Raw genomic sequence first — 22,775 nt, forward strand, 5'->3', positions numbered from 1 at the left:
TAAAAATTCTTTAAAAAATTCAAAAACAAATGGTTGTACATGTTCAAATGAGCATAAACATACTTATATCAACTCGATTAACTAAAAATATCGTCCTCTATTAAAAAGATACAAGCTTATATTTAAATTCTTTAAACATGCGAAAACATTGACGCGTTTACACAAAACTTGAACAGAACTCACAAATTGTATACTCAATAACTCAAAACTTCAATCTTGCTAACACAATCCAGACTTCATTGTCATAAACAATTTTATTCACCAATCGACAATCGTTTTTCAGTTAAACTAAAGAGAATCTAATACGAGTATTCTGTTTTGTTTTTGAGAAAATTTTCGAAGTTTGGTCTGCCTTACGCTTTAATTAACCATCAGTGCCAACTTCGATCATAAATGCATGATATTGGTATATCGAAGGAAACTATGTAGCATGTGCAGCCAAAAAGCAGAAAACCGCCTCAAGCCCACAATAAACCGAGTTTTAGTTGTCACTAGAATGGCTCACCACATGGCCGGTGAAAATTGATACTACATATAGATGTTAGAAGTAACTTTAAAAACTATTGGTGGTAGAAAATATGACTGTTATAATTTAAAAATAGTAAAATACATAAATGGTTTTAATTATACACTTCTTATTTTACATGGTGACTTAAAGTTGATATTTTGATTAACTCAGGTTTAAGCTAGAATAGATGCATTCTAATCACAATCACCTCCATCCTTGGATTTCTATGGACGGTACATTCGCAAATGGAATTACATTGTAGTCATTTGCCAATGTACCGTCCATATGAAAGCATCTAAACAGGCTATTGCTGGTGTACTTGGAATTGCTTCTAAACTGCTAAAAGCTAGAAATTTTAACAAGTAGAGCTAGGCATAACAAATTGATGAATCAGATAACTTAAAATATCACTAACGTCAACCAAGTCCGTGACAAAAGACTTCTGTTTAAATGAAGTTCTAATTGACATCAGATCAATCCCTGGACCCCCTCTCACTTTGCCCTTATCTAAAGGAAATATCGCAAACAGCAAACGTTCAAGGTGCTAGAATGAAGAATGAGACGCTACACAAAACTAACATATTTTAGGTTTCACCATTCATACATGTCGTCAGTAGAATGAAGATCCAAAAGGTTTTTGCCTAAACAATCCTGATTTGAGCTTTGTCTACATTCTACTTATTCCAAATAGCACAATTCATTGCAACTAAAACAAATAAACCCGTCACATCTCGCATTCTAATCAAAACAAATTGCAAAATGCAAGCACCAAAATCAATTTGATAACACTCCATTCTCATTCAAGGTAAGTAATCCGATCAAACATATGAAGAGTAGACAAACAAAACCTAAGAAAAAGATCCTTGTTGATAGCAAGCAAATATTATAGCCAATTCATAAGTTTAAAACATAGTCAAAACTATAAGGAAACAAAAGCACTAAATCAGATAACAATAACACATTTCATCGTCTAATGCAGAAAACTACCTGACATTTAGCAACTTCATCAATCTTCAAAGCAAGCAAATATTTGGAAGTAGATAGCCAATTCAGAAATTTGAAACAAAAGCACTAAATTGGATAACAAGACCACATTTCATCATCCAATGCAGAAAACTACCTCACATTAACAACATCATCAATCTTCAAAATCATCCTCACACACTCCGTTGCCAATGTAATTGCACTTGTGCTTACAAGCAGTGGTTGCACAACATTCTCCTCCAAGATATTAGTGATTTGTCCCTTCCTCACATTGATCCCAGCATTGATCTCCCCTTGAGCATGCCGATTCCTCAGCTCAGTCACAATAGCAATAGGGTTCAACCCAGCATTCTCAGCCAACGTATAAGGAATAACTTCAAGTGCCTCAGCAAACGACCTAACACAATACCCCTCCATCCCATGCAACACCTTAGACCAAGCACCAAGCTGCCTCGACAATTCAATCTCCGGAGCACCACCACCTGCAATCAAAAACCTTTTACTCACTAAACACCTGACCACACATAAGGCATCGTGTAAACTCCTCTCAGCTTCGTCGAGGACCAACTGATTCGAACCCCTAACTAAAACAGTAGTTGTTCTTCCCATATCCTTGATCCCAGTAACCTTAACAATCTTTCCATCCCCGAGCGAAACCTCCTCAACAAGATCTGCGTGCCCCAACTTCTCCACTCGAAAGTGCTCAATATTAGCAATAGGCAAACAATTCAAAGTCTTGGTAATAAACTCAATATCTTCCCTCTCAACATCCTTAACAACCATAATCTTAGCCTTGGCCAAATAATGCAATGACAAATCCGTGACTGCATCTCTCAGAATACTCTTTTGGATCAACAAAACATTACAACCAGTGGCTTTAATCTTCTTAATCATACCCAAAATATAATTCCTTTCCTCTTTCAATATCCTATCCATTTGAGTATAATCAGAAACTACAATACTCTGTTCAATATCAGTTTTAGGAGGGGAAATCTGAAACTGAATTACCGCAATTTTTGCATTCTCCATTCTGGTCGGTCCTCCAGCAGCATGGCTCGCTTTCTTATCGAAAACCAGCCCTTTAACCAACTGCGTATCGTCCACGGTCCCCCCTAGCTTTTTCACAATCTTGATGTCTCTTAAATCAACCATATCCGGCTTTGCTGGATCAACGACGGAGAGAACGGAATCAACGGCAAGCGGGGCAAGAAGTGTTGAGTATTGGCTAACAACCTTGCTGTTCAACGAAGTACTGGCGGATTTGATCAACGATTCGCGATCGGAGAGCTCGAGAGGGACGGCCATGGCGGTGAGGACATCGACAGCTTTAATCGAAGCCTTGTGGAGAGAATCGGATATAACAGTGGGGTGGATACCGTTGGAGAGAAGGGTGAGGCATTGCTTAAGGAGGGCACCAGCAATGACGACAACAGTAGTGGTGCCGTCACCGGCGGCAGAGTCCTGAGATTTGGAGAGATCGACGAGCATTTTAGCGGCGGGTTGCAGAACTTCCATCTTGTTTAAAATGGTGGCGCCGTCGTTGGTTATGATGACTTCGCCGTTGGCGGTTGAGATCATTTTGTCCATACCTTTGGGTCCTAAGCTGGTTCGGACGGCGTCAGCCACAGCTCGGGCAGCCTTGATGTTGGCTTGGCGGATGTCTTCTTTGCGCTTGTTGTCCACGTAGGACTCGGTCTTGGAAGAGCGCGGCTGAGCTGCAGTCACGGCCGCCATTTCAAGGGGAAACGGAGTATTGGGAAATGATAGAGTGGATCGGAGGTGGAAAACCCTAGAAAATATGCGAGGGAAAAAGACAGAAAGAGAGAGGGTTCTGGAAATGTTAAAAACTGGGAGGGGAAGTGAACTGAAGTGAAGGGCCTTTTTTGTACTGATGATTCAAATCAAAGCCTTGCCCAAGATTTTCATATTAATTTACTTGTCACTCCAACTTTCCAAAAAAAATTATTTTTATCTTCCATTTAATTTCGTTTTATTAATTCTTAAATTTATATTATTTTTCAAACAACTTTTAAATAATAAAAATTTAATTTTATTGATATCATAGTAACAATTAAATAAATTTTTCAATATAAAAATTTTAAAAATATATTAGTTTTAAAAATTAATTAGTTACTTAGATAACATACGCATGAATTTTCGCATATATGTATATTAACAAAATTAATATCTGTTAACTTTTTCATTTATTTTGAAGTGATTTAATAAACAACATATATTTATTAATGAAAAATAAAATCTAAATAAAAATTAAAATATTTTTTAAAGTTGGAATACTATATAAGTAATTATATTAAAGTTCGTATAATGAATCACTCTCCATATGGCAAACTTCCTTTCATCGATTACTACATAGAAAAGTTACATTAAAAAAAACGGAGAAAGGAGAAAAACAGAGGGAGAAAGAGAAGAGAATGGAAAAAAAAAAGTTCAAAGAACATAAAAGAAAAAAATAAATCAAAACGAATAAAATATAGGGACTAATTGTATAATTCAATATAATTTTTTTGTTTAAAATGATAATTTAACGTGTCGCGTCAGTTTATCATTACATCATTAAAGGCAATTAATTTTAATGACTAAAATATTATAATACGATAACATAAGTGATTAAAACATAACATTTCAAACATAAATGACTAAAATATAATTTAAAGTAAATAAAATAACTATTTTAATATTTTACACTATAAATGATTTACATTCAGGCAACAAATAGTATAAAATTTGAAATATAATATCATATTTTTCATTCTTAAATTTATATCAATTTAATAGTCCTTAATTCCGTGGAAATGAAAATAGTTTTTAAAAAAAGTAACATTATATATAAAAATGTTTAAAATAAAAACACAATATTCTTTTTATTACTACTGTTTAATTAGTATAATCATTTTCCAAATTAATTTAAATATTTAAATATTTAAATTTCATAGTCAAACTACTATTACTCTAATGTATGCTTCCTTTTAACTTAAATTCTATTTATTTTATTAACAATATAACTAAAAGTAATATATTCAAAATAATTTATACACACAATAAATTTGTGGGATAAAAACTAATGTTTTCTATAAAATTATATGTACGGAGTTGATGATTGGAACAGCTAGACCTACAAATGTTGAGATGTAAGATTATTACAGGTGACGCATGGCAAAAGAATTAGTCCCAAAATTAAATTTTCCTAAAATGCATCCGTACCTTTTTTAATATTATTTTAGTTGTATGTATTAATTAAAGGATTAATATTTTATATTTCAATAGTGTATTTTTTTTATTATACAAGTGGCTTAAAAAATTATCATGTGTCTTTTTTGAATATTTATTTTAAAAATTATTTGATATACTAATAGTAAAAGTTTTATACTCCACAAACAGGATTAGGAAGTTGACAAGTTTTATTAGTAAAATATTAAAAATATATTTATAAAAAAGTAACATATATCAATTTTCAATGTTGCTTATCGATTAAAAATACACACTTTCGGTATCAAATACTATCTTTTATTTTTAATATTTTACTATACTCCTATAGGACATTTGTCAATCTCTTGACCTTGCTTGTAAAGTATAAAAACTCTGTTAGCATTGTACCACGTATTTTCCCTATATTTAATTATTTCTTAAATTATTTCATAAATTTTATAAATTTTCATTAGTTATGAAATTAAAACATAATAATATATGAGTTTAATTTCAGTAATATTAGACTGGATTTAAATAAATAATATTTTAAAATTATTTTTAAAATATATTATAATAGTAGATTGCATTAAATTCTATTCAGATATATTATTTTTAAACTAATTGTCATTATTAATTAATAAAAGAATATTGTTAATTATGTTGGGAAATGTGTCTATATTGTAGTAGATATGTAATTGTTTCTATGTATTTGAATGATGAATAAATAAATTTTACATTTTATGTTATGTCTTTTGTATTAATGTCTTTCATATTTTGCATGCATAGCAAAATTGTGACAAGTAAATATTAGTTCAATGATTGTCTATGTTCAAACTGATGATAAGTGGCACTGTAAGAACGTTTGCATTGCGAGAAATACAACTTACTTCAATAGATAATCTAAACAAGTCCGTACTCTCGTAAAAGAATTAAAGTGAGCATTTGATTTAAATATTGAGAATGATTATTATGTTGCCTACAATTCTATTTGAGTAGATGACTAGTCTTGGCTATCAGAGCAGTTTATTTCATAGGTAATGATATAGATGTATTCATTGGCAAAATGATATATTGAATTGAACCTAACATGAATTAATTCTAAATTCGTCTGTGAAGTAATTCACTTGTGACGTTTATGGTGTGATTTACCTAAATTCTGAGTTAGCCACTGACCATGCATATGTAACTTGTGTGCTTTGATATAAATGGAGGCTTATACTCTAAAGATGAATGACTCGGTAACTGGTGTGTTGGGTTCATAACTTGTGTATTGTATGACTTTACTAGTAATAGTGGAATTCATAACTCATTTAAAGAGTTAATGATAGATTATCATTGGCATTATGTGGATTGATAAATATGAAACGTGACCATAGATTGATTGTTCTCAAATGGGCAAATTGCCACAGTCATTGATTGGCAGTAGTGATTATATTGACCATTAAGAAGACGCAATTGTGACAATGAGATAAAATAGGAATGTATTGAGTGAACATATTTATCTCGAATGAATCAATGATACATATGAGGGCAATACACATATGACGAGGTCATTGGAAAAAGCAGTTAGATGAATTATTTTTGTAAAAAGTATACAATAAGGATTTTTCAATTATGGTACTTATTGTGGACTGACTTTATTATTAAATAATTGTGAATTATTAGAATTACACTTCCGGGCATTATTTTAATTACTGAAGTTTAATTGTATATTTCTTATCCCTCCGCTAGCTCAACAAAAACTCAATCGAACTACATTTGAATCAGAAAAAATTTTACGACTTTGAAAATAATTTAATTGAGTTAATTTATTCGATGTGAAATTAAATTGAGCGATCTTAAAAATTATTCAACTAGAATTTTGATTAAAGAATTTCCTTGAATTAATGGAAAATCTAAGTGATTTTTGGGATATTAATTTTGATAAAGTAAAATTAAATTAATCAAATTAATTAAATTTAATATGATATTTTGGGAAATTAATTTCAAGTGAGAAAATTGGCCTAATGAGTAATTAAACTTGAAAATTGAACATGATGTCGTAAATTGAGCTCGGGAGCCCAAAATTGAGACCAATACCCAAAAAATGGTCGAACTGGGCCTGGTATGTGAAACCAAACCGATGGTCCAACCAATGACTAACTCGAACCGAATCAAAAGAAACTGAACCAACTCGAGGTGCCGGCAGCTGGAACGACAATATTCCAATGGTTGGCAACGATAATTCTTTGGTAGTTGAGCAGTGAAAGAATTACACTCATATTGGGACTCTATCAGATAATTTGATTTCAAATTAAATATTTCAAAAATAATATTATTTTAATAAATTTAACATTTAGTTTAATTTAATATTTATCTTAATAGTATCTTATATTTAATTTAATTTAATAAGTTTAATCATAGTTGAACTCTTCAAACTCTCCCTATATAAAAAGAGCATTAGGTTATTATTTCACATACACTTAAATTTAATAGAAAAATTGTAGAGAGAAAATCCTTTGAATAAATTATTTCAGAAAATTTTTTAAGATACTTTTATTATTTACATATTGTGTAATATCCCGAATTAGGGCCTAATCGAAATAGTAGTTTCGTGACTACAAATCCGAGATAGAAATAATTATTTTATGATTATTTTGAGGTCTATGATATGATTGCATGATTGTTTGAAAATTTCGTGAAGAAATTCTATGCATAAAGTGCTTAATTTGAAGTTAGGGACTAAATTGAATAAGTTGCAAAACTTGCATTCGAGAAGTTTCTAGAATGAAATTGCTTTGAAATATTAATTAGGAGGTCTTAAATAGAAATTTAACCAATTTCAAAGTTTATGGACAAATATTGGACATGAATGGAATTTTTGGAAAGTTTAGTAGTAATGGCATTTTGGTTATTTAGGGGTAAAATGAATTAAAATACAAAATTAAAAGCCAATTTTGCTCATCTTCTTCACCATGGACGTGTATACCAAGGGAGACTCCATGGCTAGGGTTTCCAAGCTTCCAAGCTCGATTGTAAGTCCGTTCTAGCCTCGTTTTTAATGATTTTACGTTTTGGAGTCCCAGAACTTGATTTAGCTTATGCTAGCAATAATTCAACTTAGTGTTCATATTTGGAAAAATACTCATAGGTGAAATTTGTGTATTTTGGTGTTTTATGATGGAATATGAGGTTTTAAATTATGTTAGATAACTTGTGCTACTCGGTTTTAAGTGAAAACGAGCAAAAGGGCTTAATCGGTAAAAATACCTAATAGTCATAAGTACATGTTAGAGTGAGAATTTGATGTTGCCATAGAAGGGAAAAATGATCAGCATGTCATAAAACATAAGAAAATATGATGAAGTTTATTTCCGAACCTTGGGGCAAAAGTGCAAATATGCAAAAGTTTAGGGGTCAAAATGAAAATTTTTAAAAATATGATTTTTGGACCCGTATGAATAGTGTGACTAATTATTAGGCTAAATGTGATATTATAGATGAAGGAAATCGAGATTCGGGCTTAAATTGGGGAAATACAAGGTTATGGACTAAAATGGTAAATTGTCAAGCTTCGGATCGAGGTAAGTTCGTATGATAATAATAATGCAATGTTATGTTTGAATTATATTTCTTACTATTATTGCATATATTTTATGATTTAATATATTGGAAAAGTTGATGGAATGGTGTTTATGATGTGGAAATATGACGTGAAAGAATGTTACATGAAATGCAAGAAAATGAAGATACATGACAAGTGATATATGAAATATGTGATATATGTTATGTAAATTCTTAAAAGCTGGTTTGATATTTGAGTTGTGTCTTATTATACTATGAATGGACAATTGGTACTATGGATAGTGAGATCGACACTTCGAGTAAAGTCGTACATAAATAATCTATCGATTCTTTTTATGTTATTATATTTTGATATCATATGAAATGTGGCTGCCTATCAAATGGTTATTTGATGTAAATTATGAATTTAAATTGATTACAGACAATTTAGTAAATGTTGAAAAGTGAGGAATTTCCCGATTGAACCTTCGGAATAAAAACGATACGAATGATCTATTGTGAGGTCGCATGTGTAGTACTAAGTGCAGGCTACTATGCGTACCCGAAAACTGTGATCACGTGTGTAGTACGAAGTGCAGGCTACTACTTGTATTAGATGGTGAGGTCATGTGTGTATTACTAAGTGCAGGCTACTACGTGTACCAGACTGTTGGTCGCATGTGTAGTACTAAGTGCAGGCTACTATACGTACCAGATAGCTTCGGCTACAAGTGTGGAAATGGGAAAATGTGCAGGCAATTGTGTATCTGTTATTATTCCGATGAGTTCAACGGGAAATCGATTAAATGAAAATACATGTGAAAGTGATTATGTGATGAACAAGTACAAGTATATGCTTATTTGAATTTATGTTAACGCCCCAATTTTCGGGAATTCTGTGAATGTTGGCATAGGTTTAATTATGTTAGTGGGCCTCTAGAAGGCCCAAGCTTAAGATAAAACCCGACAATTTTAGTTAATTTTTGTTCCATAAGAAAAAGGGGGTGAAATTATGAAATAGGACCTATGTGAAAATGTTTGAAAATGCTATATGCTAAATTGAAGTAGCCAAACAAATAGGAGTGCAAAATAGAAGGATTTGCATGACAAACCTCCCATTTTACATGAAGTGGCCGGCCATCATGTTGTTGAAGACAATATGTGCACTTGATATCCATAATTTATGGTACAAATTGATAAAAATTGATAATGGGTTAGGTAAATGTTCCATGATAATGGGTTAGATAAATGTTCCATGATGGGCATTTCATGTCTTTTGTATTAAAGAATTAAATGGATGAAATATGAAATTTTATTAAAAGAAAAAGAGGTGAAGAGAACAAAGTTTTGTCCATCTTTGTTCATCATAGCCGAAAGTTAGAGAAGAGAAAGGAGAGGAGAAAGCTCTTGAATGTTCGGTCACTTGGGGAAGAAAATTGAAGGTAAGTTCATGGTAGTTTGCTTCTATCTTGATGTTCATGAGTTCTTCTTAATTCTACCTTAACTCTTGAAGCATATATTTGTTTTTGGGTGTGTTGTGAGCATTTGGTCATGAATTAAAATGAAGGAAATGGTTGTTGTTTCATGTTATTTTGATGAAAAATGGAAGATAGGTGAAGTTGAGCCAAACAAATGATCATGCATGTGCATTAGATGCTAAAGGGAAAAATCGGCTAACATATTGTGCTTTAAAATGATGAAATGGAGATTATGCTTAAGTAAAAATCATAGATATGTGACGATTGATTGGTGATATACATGTTTAAATAACATGCATGCAAGATAGGTGTGTGAAAGAGTGATTTGGTAATAAATCTGCTTGGGACAGCAGCAGTAACGTGACTTTGGAAAATCACCATAAATTGTGGGAGATGAATTAGAAGCTAAATAAATTATGTAATTAAAGCTTAATGAGTCTAGTTGCAAATGAAATAAACGATAACATATTTTGAATTCTGTACAATGAGAAATTTGATTCGTAATGAAGAGTGGTCAGATTAGTCAAACAGTGAAACATGGGAAACTTTGAGAAAAATCTGGTATTGATTGGCTAAACCAAAAATTCTGAAAATTTTATGGATAGAAGATATATGAGTCTATTTTTAGGGAAAATTAACGGAACTTGATTTGGAGTTTCGTAGCTCCAGTTATAAATGATTTAGTGACTATTGCTCAGGAAGATAGCTTGCAGTGAAATTATGATTATGTGGTAAACATTGACAAAAATTTGTTAATGAGTTGCTTGTTGATTTCTTATAAGCTTACTATGACCTGTAGGTGTGGTTGGCCGAATGTTGTAAGGGGTTAATACGTAGTTTGTATTTGAATAGTTAGATTAACGTGTTAGTAATCCAATTGTAGGCGGTTCGTGTGTGGATCTCATCAGCATATCGTCGCAAATAGGTGTGTAACTAACACCCTCTTTCTTAGTCTAGATCGGCAAAAGCCGAAAAGCCGAAATGTCGAAAACTGGTATTTTGTAGATTTGTGAGTGTGCGAATGCTCGTGAGGTAAATCGATTAATGTTTTTGGTAAGCTGCAATGTTTGGACTGCAAAGTGCATGATTTCTGTGTCCTTGATATTTTTGAGCTTAATGGGCCAAAATTGGAATGATGGGGCCAACGGGCCCAATTCGGTAAGAATCATCGGTAGTGATTCTGTTAGTACGTGAAAGGTAGGAATATGCATGAAAAACCTTAAAATAGATAAATTACTGAAATACCTTTAAAAATGAAAAATTTACAGTTTTACCCCTAGGAGATAAATTACCGAAATACCCCTAGGGTTAAATTGACCTAAATACATGTTTGATTGTTGTTATTTACTGCATGCCATGTTGTTATTATCTGATGCATGGGACTGGGATATTGACAGAGGAAGTACTGAAAGTGACTTGTCCACGATCTGGAGGCTTTGCCTCAATTTATCGTTAATCGAGCAACAAGGTCAAGAATCAGGAGTGTTGGGTTTGGGTGGGTTGAGCTATTCCCCACATGGAGTGTATGGCTGGTACGAGTGGAGTGTAGTGGTTGGTGGGTTGAGTAGTCTCCCCAAATGGGCTTGTATATGTTATTGATGTTGCATGTATTTTGAAATGGGCCTATGGGCCATACTATTATCTGAATAAGGGGTTAAGGCCCAGTTTATTGTAATCTGAAAAGGGTTCTGGCCCAGTATCACTGTTACCTGAATGGGCCTAGGCCCAATGGGCTTGAGCTGACTTGGACTTTGAATGGGTTTTCCTTACACACCGAGTTTCCCCAAACTCACCCCTTCTTTAACCTTGCAGGTGAGCCTTGATGTGGGTGACTTGGAGCCGGAGGGGATTCAGAGTGGCCATGGTGTATACTTTTGGGTTTGAAAAAGAGACTGGTTTTCTTAAGTTATTTTTAATTACTATTTAATTTTTGGGTTGTAATAAGGCCATTTTAACTTTATTTTCTTCTTTGATTTTCTGGGATTATATTATTTTAAACAACTTTAAATTGATGGATAATAATTCAAATGGGCTAGACTTAGGGCGTGATTTCAAAACGATACTTATTTTTTTTTAAATAACACGACGTCACAAATACTCGATTTACCAAAGATAACCACTTAAAGAAATTTCAACTTGTTATAACCAAGTGTGGCAATGGATGTGGACATGTATAGGATTGGATCCAATCAGAGAGCTTGATACTTAAGCAGCCTTCATGGCTCACCTCCTCTGTTATGGATACCTACCTCGTGCCCAGCTTCCATTCACTTGGTTAGTTTAACAAAAGTCGGGTTTTAAAACACTAAAAAGGGAACACGGATTTTTGAATTCAATGTGGCACGTCGGATTCGGCCTTAACGTCTGGGCCGGGTTTGGGGGTGCTATAAGTAATATGCTCAATATTTGAGCGAACCTCGGTAAAATGGAATGGATTAAGTGAAATTGTGTAAAAGTGAACTTTAGTAGTAAAATAGTATTAGACAGAAGTAGTGCATGACTTTGAAAATTCACCAAAAATTGTGTAAGTTGAATTAAATTTAAAAAAAATTATGGAAATAAATCTTAATGAGTCTATCTTCACATGAAAGAAGCAGTGAAAGCAAAAGAATTCTATATTGTGTGATATTTGAATTCTTGTGAAATAGGGTCTGAATGAATTAGAGATCCCCTATTCTGACTTTAGAAATTCACCATAAATTGTAAAAAAACTATTGAGAGTCATACCTTACATACATGGATTCCTTATTGAATCTAATTTTAAGGGAAATAAACGGCATGGTTGTTGGAATTCTGTACAGGGAGAAATTCGATTCGTAGTGCACAGGGGTCAGAGTAGTCATACCCTGAAACAGGGGAGACTTTAACTAATAAACTGTACTAAATGGCCCGACCAAAAATTCTATAAAAAAATTAGTAAGTAGACATATGAGTCTAGTTTCATAAAATATTTACGGAATTCGATTTCGAGTTTTTTAACTTGAGATATGATTTTTTTAACACCGGCACTCCAGAAAACAGCCTGTCCTGAATATGTGTAATTGTACAATTATAGTGTTTTATCTTGAAAAGCATGGTAGTAATTGCTTATTATTTTCTTATGAACCTACTAAGCGTAAAGCTTACCCATCCTCTACATTTCTTTAGTATTGACATGTAACACCCCGAACCCGAGACCGTCGCCGGAGTCGAACACGAGGTGTTAACAGACTTCAACCCACTTATTGAGAGTTTCCAGACAAGCTGCCAATCTGTGTACTAGTCGCTCCAAAATTCATAACTTGAGTTTTACAACTCGAAAATCAGTTTTGCAAATTTTCCATGAAACTAGACTCATATTTCCATCTACATATTTTTTTCTAGAATTTTTGGTCGAGCCAATTGGTACAGTTTATTAGTTAAAGTCTCCCTGTTGCAGGGATCGACTACACTGACCTTTGTGCATTACGAATTGGATATCTCCCTGTACAGGGCTTCAATACTGATGCCGTTTGTTTCTATAGAAACTAGACTCAGAGAGGAATCTACACATATATGGCATGACTCCTAATTATCTCTGGTTAATTTACAATGATTTTCCAAAGTCGGGACAGGGGATCCAGAAACCGTTCTGGCCCTGTTTCACAAGAACTTTAATATCTGTTAACTTATAACTCATATGACCATTTCGTTTCTTCTATATAAAAGTAGATTCATCAAGGTACATTTACATAATTTATTTACTATTTAATACCATTCCTACTATTTTTAGTGATTTTTCAATCTCACGTTACTGCTGCTGCCAGCACCTGTCACTAAAGCAACTATGCCTATTTCATGATTTCCTTTGATCTAACTAGTGATTCATCATACATGTCACAAATCATGATCATGACTAGCCATACCAGAGGCTAATCATTATCCAACATCTCCCTACTACACTATTGCCATAACATGCATTTTAACACCAAAATAATCAACCATGGCATAAGGCATGGAAATCGAATTACCAAGACTTGTGACTTAACATTGGAGAACTAAATCCAACCGAGCATTTATGCCATTTTCGCATGGCTAAAAGTTTACATACCAAAGTTCAACAAAGCATATTAGCCTATACATGCCAAAATGTTCTCCTAAACCGACTACACAAAAAAATACCAAAAGTTGATAGCCGTGTGATGACTCCAATGACGATCACGAGCACGCAAAAAGGACGAGTCCGAGAAACCTAAAATGGCGACAAGCAAACACCGGTGAGTATATAACTCAGTAAGCCATAAGCATTATATTGCCGTTCAGTAATAATATACCATAAAAGAAAATAATTAATGCGGATTAAAATCCTCCATCCACACCCCAAACGGTACTATAATTCTTTAGGCATTTCGGTTTGGTCACATACCAAGCCCTACTTGATATTTCATACATTACGCCATATGACATTGCATGCATTTATTTTCGAGCAATATCACCACATAGATCAAGACTTACCAAACCAAAATTCCAAATATAAATAAAATGTCCATTCCTCATGAGCTCAAGGTGTTTACTCGCATCACTGTCCATGATTGACTCGGTAAGGCCGCACATAGAACATGTACATTTATTAGAGGATGTGCAATAAGCCCGCACACTTAGTGCTTAATAGTCGAACTCGCACACTTAGTGCTATATAATCAAACTTGCACACTTAGTGCTGTATAATTTGAACCCGCACACTTAGTGCCAATTTGTGATTATAAATGTTTACACCCGCACACTTAGTGCCGAAACCGATCATTCAATACATCTCACCTCTTTTCTTTCAATTCAATATTTTATCACCACATACATACATGTTTATATATATATTCTACCATTCCATTCAGCATCATTACTTGGACATTACGACCCTTTAAATTAGTACAAATAAGTGCTTAATGACTTACCTTATATCGGATGAAATGATTCCCAATCTACTACTCGATTATCTTTGCTTTGCCTTTGCTTGGTTCTCCCTCTTTGATGTCTTGATCTTAATCTAGCTACAAGGATGGCCAACCTATTCCAAACCAACCATGAGCAAGGACCCCTTTCTTCTCCCTTGAGATTTTCGGCCAAAAGGATGAAAAAAAAGATGAACAAAGCTTTTTTTGTTTTTCTTTCTCACTTGCACGGCAATGGGGAGGGAGGGAAAGCCTTCACACACACACTTTTTTTTTATTACTCATGCACCTTATTTTATTTATTTCAACATAAACCACTCACCCAACATGTTTCATGACATGTCTTGCCCATGCTTCCTTGTCATGGCCGGCCACTAGCACTTGGGGGGGGATTTTGACATGCAAGTCCTCCCTTTTGACTACATGTACTATTAGGTCCTTATAGATTAGCCTATCATTTTTCAAAAGTGACATACAAGTCCTACTAACTGAATTCACATGCAATCGACTAAACCGAAGCTTGAAATTTTTACACATTCGTAAATACATATTCTAGACAATAAATATTACGTTCAAACATTTCGGTGACTCGGTTTAGTGGTCCCGAAACCACTTCCCGACTAGGGTCAATTTTGGGCTGTCACATGACAGGTCGGCTCGGGGTTGGATATCGTCAGAGGCAAAATCACACTATCAAACTATCATTTTTGGGAAAATTAATTCAAATATTAGAAATATCAAGCGAGTGGCATGTATAGGAAGTTGGTTTGTGATATGTATTTTATTATGATTTTGACCATACGTGTCGACCGCATTGAGTTATCGTATAAAATCATGAGATGTGGTCCTTATCCATTATGGTTTATAAGTTTAATTAATCGTGCCATGTCCTATGTTTTGATGTGATGATATAGTTAGCTTTGTTTGTTATGCATGTGTTCGAAAAGTTTTGAATTAAATGAAATTTTATGGCCCGGTTTTTGTCTATGTGTATTGTTAAGTCTGGTAATGCCTCGTACTCTGTTCCGGCCTTGGATACGGGTAAGGGGTGTCACATATTGACCTAAAATATTAGAGAAATTATGACATTACCCAACTGATAATTTTTATGAAAAATTTTCTGATTCAGAGCAAATGCACACTAGACAGACATGAATTTGTGGATAACAGAGAAGACTACTAGGTTGAAGTGTTTATTCTAAATGAATCTAAAATATACAATTTTGATTAAGTGTTTTGTAATAACCCGAATTTTACCATTACCGAAACAGTGTATTTTCGGGTCTCCGTTTCTGAAAAACGGATTCGTAAATATTTATTAAAAATATTTACGAAGTAAAATGAGTGGTTATTAAAGTTTAATTAAGTAAATTTAGCTTAATTAAGAGTAATTGAATGACTAAATTGAATAAAGGATGAAAGTTGAATTGTAGATTAAAAGAAAATGAGGAGGACCAAAATGAAAATTATGCCATTTGTCCTAAGTGAGGCGATATAAACATAAAAATCTGAGATTTTTATGTGTTAAAATATATATTAAATTATTATTATTTATAGTTTTATATTTAATTAGTATTGTTATTGTTATTATTATTTAAATTGATATTATATTATAAAATGAATAAAAGTAAGACAAGTGTGGGTTAAAAAAAATTATATGTGTACCAATGATATACATACACTTGTAATACACATATATGTTTGCTTATTATATAAGTATATTATATATTATTAAAAGTAAAGTAAATAAAAAGGAAATAAAGGAAAGAAACAGAATGAAAATAAACAGAATGTGGAAACGAAACAGAGAAGAAACAGGGGAGAAAGAAAGAAAGAAAAAGAAAAAGGAAAATTTCGGGTTTCAAGGTTCAAAGTTAATTTGGTAAGTCAATTTAGCCCCTTTTCTTGTAAATTTTGAGTTTATGGAATCCTAGAGATGAATAATACTTGATTTAAGTGAAAATTTTGAAAGTTGTTAGCTTTTTAGATATTGTTCTTTTTGAATAAAAAGATGAATTAATGGCTAAATTGATAGAAATTCAAGTTAGAAATGAAATAATGATTAAATTGTAAAGTGATTCATAAGTTTTATGCTTTAAGGACTAAATTGAAAGAATTTTGAAATTATGGTTTTATGATGAAAAATAGATAATTATGTCTAAGTTTGGTTAAAAATTGAATAGAAATGAAGTATAAATTGAGATAGAAAAAGAAAGTGAATCTAGTTAAGATTAAATTGAAATTAAAGTAGAAATTGAATAAAATTGTATTAATTAGATATAAATTAGTAGTGAATTAACGAATATGAATTGTTTTAATTCCGTAGCTAATGTTGTCTCGAGAAGTTTCGACTAAGTAAGGAAATAGCAAAGTCGATTTAGGAAAAGCTTGAAAAGCTCGGAAAATACAGCTTTGTATTTTTATAATTCAACCTAGTTATTATTTGTTATATTTATATACATATGACAATTGTTAGTGTTAGAATTATGATGTTTTACTACTGAAATGGATTGATTTTGGTATGTGATGAATTTATCAAATTTATATTGATTGAAATCATTTTGATTGAATTTATATTGATTGAAATTATAATATATATATATATATATATATGATTTATGTAAAATTTGAATATTGAATGAATGTTATATTAAAAATTATATTGATTGAAAATATGAGGGAATTGATATGAATATATGAGATTTGTGATAATTGAATATTTGATATTGAAAAGTGAATTGAGTTGTATTGGATTATGAATTAATGTGAATAATTGAAATATATTTGTTGAATTGAATGAAAATGTATGCAATTGTGAAAATGTGTGAAAATATGTGATTATTAGAATGGTATATTGATGAAAGATTTATTAAATTGAGAAAGTGAATCAAATACCCTATTAACAGTATCGGACCAGATTGGATACAAATGGCATGCCATTGGTTTTGTGATGTGATGAGGAGATTTGTAGTTCGGCCGAGAAGATGTTTTTGTTATTATATACTTCGGTTTATCCGAAGAGGCATTTAATGCCTTATTGGTGTGTTTGGGAGGATATGATATACTGGTGTGTTTGGAGGATTTATAATATTTCGGGTGTGTTTGGGTTGGATATTCTGGTGTGTTTGGGAGGAATCCACGTATCTATCAGAGTCCGAGTCTTGTTAATAGGGGTAAATAAGTGAAAAGATAAATCGAGTGAATTTGATTGATTGAGCTATTGGAATGAAATGAGAAATTGAATTGAGAATTGAAATTGAGATATGAGATTGAAAATATGAATCAAAAGGTTCATGAAATGAGTGAAGTTCAAATGGATGATAATTGATGCCACTTGATGAATTGAAATGTGAATTGAGATATATGAATTGTATGTATTTAGTGAAAGCTATCTAGAATAACACGTTGATATGTTATAAATGATAATGATTGATGTTAGAATGAATTAAAATGGTATATTGTTTAAGAAGTGAATTGTGAATATATTGTATAGAATTTATACGGTAAGTAGATGAAAAGAATTGAACAAATATGTTATTGTGTTTGTTATATGACTTGTATAGAATTTTTATGGTAAGTAAATGAAAATTATCTACAAAACAAATAAAGGAATACTTATAATTGTTATTGTGTGTAACACCCCAAACCCGGCCCAGACGTTATGGCCGAATCTGACGTGCCACATTGGAGTTGAAAAACCAACGTTCCGTGTTAGTGTTTTAAAAACCATATATTTTGTTGAGTTAACAAAGTGTATGGAAGCTGGGCACCAAATAGGTATCCGGAACAGAGGAGGTGAGCCATGAAGGCTGCTTAAGTACCAAGCTCTTTGATTGGATCCAATCCTAGACATGCCCACAACCATAGCCACATTTTGCTATATCGAGTTTAAATTTGTTTAAGTGGATGTCTCTGATAAATCGATTAATCGTGGCGCTGAGATATTTTGAAAACAAGTATCGTTTTGAAAACACGTCCTAAGCCTAGCCCATTTGAATAATTATCAACCGGGTTTAAAGTTATAAAAAAAATAAAATAATCCCGAAAAAAAATAAAAGAAAAGTTAAAAATGGCCTTATTACAACCCAAAAATAAATAATAATTAAAAGAAATTAAATGAAAACCAACACTTATTTAAAAGTCCAAAGGCGATCACCGTGGCTACTCTGAATCCCCTCCGGCCCAAGTCCCCACATCAAGGCTCACCTGCAAGGTTAAGGAAAGGGGGGTGAGTTTGGAAACTCAGTGTACAACAAGCCCCTTTAAGAGCCCAAAACAATAACAGCCTGTTGGGCCTAAGCCCAAACCCAATCTCAATATGTACTGGGCCGTAGCCCTTTTCATATTTCATATTTCATAATACTGGGCCGAAGCCTTTTCATATTTCATATTACTGGGCCGAAGCCTTTACTGTAAACGGTATGGCCCATAGGCCCATTTCAATATCACATATAATGTCAATGAAAGAATGCAAGCCCATTTGGGGAGACTACTCAACCCACAATCCGCTACTCTCCACCGGTACCAACCAAAACACCATGTGGGGATTAACTCAACCCACCCCGCTATAACTCTCCACTGGCAGCATAACTGCTTTATCATATAACTAGAGGCCTAGCCTCTTTTAATAACTGGGGCAAAAGCCCTTTTAATAATTGGGGCATAAGCACTTTAATAACTGGGGCATAAGCCCTTTAATAACTGGGGCGTAGGCCCTTTTTCACTTCCTCCATTCATATAAAAACCCAACCCAATGCATTTAGGATTACATCAAGTGCATATCATACATATCATGTGCATATCATACATACCATGTTTATCAAAATCTCATGTATTAAATTCATACATAAACCCTAAGGGTATAATGGTCATTTTTACCTAAGGGCAAAACGGTCATTTTCATGTTATAAGGGTAATATTGTAATTTATCAAAAATTAGGGTTTCCATGTTCATTAACGGTTACTAACAATTCATGGGTACAAACAGTGATTCTGGCCTATTTTTAGCGAAATCGAGTTATTGGGCCTAAAACCCCTAATGGGCCCTACTTAGCCAATTTTGTCATCTAGGCCCATTTAGCCTATATCCATAACAGTATTAACAGTTTTAACATGCAATTTAACATATTTCCGTTTTCTACCAATTTTTCCCAAATGGGCCCGAAAGCCTATTGGGCCCTATTGTAGCCCCTCGAGGCCCAACTTACCCTGAATGCCAAAAATCACGTTCTTACCTTTTCCAATGTTCCTGATCATCATCTCAATGAATCTAACTAACTAATGAGCGTTCGCTTGCTCACGAGTCCTTGAAATGCCAGAATTTCGTCATTTCGGCTTTTTGGCATTTATCGCTTTACGCTTATGAAAAAGGGTTCGTTACACACCTGTTTGGCGATATTCCTCGACGAGATCTCCTACACGATTTCTCCTATAATCTATTGTTAATAACCAGCTTCCCATAATTGAACCAAAAAAATCATCTAATACTAATACTTACACATTCGGTCACCATCCATAATGGCCTTAGGAATCTTACCTTTGTCGCGATTGATGACTAGGTCTAGCCACTCCGGAGATCCAAGCTACCCCAAGTCGATACTACACCTTGCTGCTCCTCCACTAAATAAACCACAAAAAATATTAAAAGAACACCCCATAAAGCCTATACCCATATTCGGCCATCTCCTTAAATTATAGGGTTTCGGCTTTTGGCCAACAGTTATTTTAGGAATCGTTTAGAGTTTGGGCACTTACCACAGTCTTTCTCCTCTTGAATCCGGATGCCTAAAAGGTAAAGAAATTGAACGCCAACAATTAGAAAGGAAAGAAAAGGTTGCTTGTCACAAAGAATCGGCACCCCCCTAGCTTCACTGATTTCGGCTTTTGCAGTATTTCGGCAGAAGTAGAGATAAATGAAAGAAATAATGGGTGAATGAAGGGAAATAATGGGCTGGTTTGGAAGAAAGAGAAGGAAGAAAAGATGGAAGAAGAAATGGTAGGTTCGGCTGCAAAAAGAAAAAGAGAGGAGAAGACTAACCTCAAGGGAGAGAAAACGGCACACCAATACCTAAGTGCCGAAAATCCCTAACTAAAACCCCTCTGCCGAAAATCCCCTCTCCAATCTCCCTTATTTGGCCAACTCTATCTTCATATCAAATCCCTAAAATCTCTCCCCTTATCCCTCTTTAATCTATGCATTTGACTTAATCCAACTCTCCTCTTACAGAATCCCCTTAGGTTCCAACACTTACCCTTCCTGCACATAAAAATAAATACTCCTATTTGCCAACACAGGGAATCGATCACAGGTCTTCCTTTATGCTCCACAGGCCATCTTCTTAGGAACTTAGTGGCGTCACCCTTGCCACTTTACTATAGCTCTTTTTGTGATGCATGTTACCCACAACTTTATATAAGGGCACCTAGCCAGAACCCCTAACTCCTAAGTCCAAAATTTAAAAATTCTACCGGGTTTTGGCCAACTCATGGGCCTTCCATAAGCCCATTTACATACCCAAATTATGAATTCCATAATCACATACCAAATTTTAGAAACTTACTTAAAATATCAAAAATCGCGAAAAACCCGAAAATCAGGATGTTACAACTCTACCTTCCTTAAAGAAATTTCGGCCTCGAAATTTACCTGATCCAAACAGTTGAGGGTATCACGACGCATTGCCTCTTGGTCTCCCAAGTAGCTTCTTCCTTGCCATGGTTCCTCCAAAGTACCTTCACTAATGGGACTGACCTCCTTCTCAACACCTTGACATCGCGATCAAGTATTTGCACAGGTTCCTCTTCAAAGGTCAAATCCGATCGTACCTTGATTTCTGCAACTAGCACGATATGAGTTGGGTCAGAACGATATCGCCTTAGCATGGACACATGGAAAACATCGTGAATACGATCCAGTTCAGAGGTAACTCTAGCTGATAAGCCATCGGCCCTATCCGCTTAATGATTCGGTAAGGCCTAATAAACCATGGGCTCAACTTACCCTTCTTACCAAATCTCAATATCTTCTTCCAAGGCGAAACTTTCAAAAAGACCATGTCCCCTACCGCATATTCAATATCCTTACGCTTCAGATCGGCATAAGACTTTTGTCGATCCGCCGCCTCTTTTAACTTATTCCTGATCACTTTAATCTTGTCTTCAGTATCTGTTACCAACTCTAGCCCAAGTATTTGCCTTTCCCCCAATTCTGCCCAACAAGTAGGCAAACGACACCTTCGCCCATATAGTGCCTCATATGGACCCATCTGAATACTTGCTTGGTAACTGTTATTATATGCGAACTCTGCCAATGGCAAATGGTCCTCCCAGCTGCCTCTAAACTCAATAGCACAACTCCTCAGCATATCCTCTAAAATCTGAATAATCCTCTCTGACTGCCCATCCGATTGAGGGTGAAAAGCCGTAATGAAATCCAATCGCGTTTCCAATGCCTCATGCAACTTCTGCCAAAACCGAGATGTAAACCTTGGGTCTCGGTCCGAAATTATCGATGCTGGCACACCATGCAACCGTACTATTTCCACCACATACAATTTGGCCAACTTCTGAAGTGAGTAATCGGTTCGGACAGGTATGAAATGAGCATATTTCGTGAGTCTATCCACAATCACCCAAACCGAATCATTCTTAGAAGGTGTCAACGGCAACCTACTTACAAAGTCTATAGTTACCCTTTCCCACTTACAAAGTGGTATCTTTACCGGCTGTAACAATCCCGAAGGTAGTTGATGCTTGGCCTTCACTTGTTGACATGTCAAACATCTCCCTACAAATTCGGTCACTTCTCGCTTAAGCCCAGGCCACAAATATTGCTCTCGCAAGTCTCGATACAACTTACTTCCTCTTGGATGCATAGCACAAAGTCCATTATGTGTCTCTTTCAAAATCATCAATCTCAAGTCGGAGTCTTTCGACATAGAAATTCTTCCTCGAAAACAAAGAACTCCCTCATTATTTAACCCAAAGTCCAGATTCTCCCCCTTCTCAACTTGCTGAAACCGAGAAACCAACGACTCGTCCTCCAACTATTGCTTCTTAATCTGTTCTACCCAAGTCGGTCTTACTTGCAACTCAGCCAATAAACTTCCGTCGTCATACAAACTTAGACGAGCAAACATCGCCTTTAAC

The 22,775-nt window shown here is 34.1% G+C and overlaps 1 protein-coding gene across 1 annotated transcript; it reads right to left on the bottom strand.

Moving 5' to 3' along the window:
• Positions 1 to 1,371: 1,371 nt before the first annotated feature.
• On the bottom strand, positions 1,372 to 3,418 carry LOC108456842 (T-complex protein 1 subunit delta-like). Its single transcript, XM_017755547.2, has one exon. The coding sequence runs from the start codon at positions 3,224 to 3,226 to the stop codon at positions 1,625 to 1,627; it is 1,602 nt and encodes a 533-aa protein (XP_017611036.1). The 5' UTR covers positions 3,227 to 3,418; the 3' UTR covers positions 1,372 to 1,624.
• Between the last annotated feature and the right edge of the window lie 19,357 nt (positions 3,419 to 22,775).

This window comes from Gossypium arboreum, chromosome 9 (assembly GCF_025698485.1).
Source record: "Gossypium arboreum isolate Shixiya-1 chromosome 9, ASM2569848v2, whole genome shotgun sequence".
NCBI classification, from domain to species: domain Eukaryota; kingdom Viridiplantae; phylum Streptophyta; class Magnoliopsida; order Malvales; family Malvaceae; genus Gossypium; species Gossypium arboreum.

Coding starts and splice junctions, on each gene's coding strand:
- LOC108456842 (XM_017755547.2), bottom strand. CDS start 3,226: ATGGCGGCCGTGACTGCAGCTCAGCCGCGCTCTTCCAAGACCGAGTCC.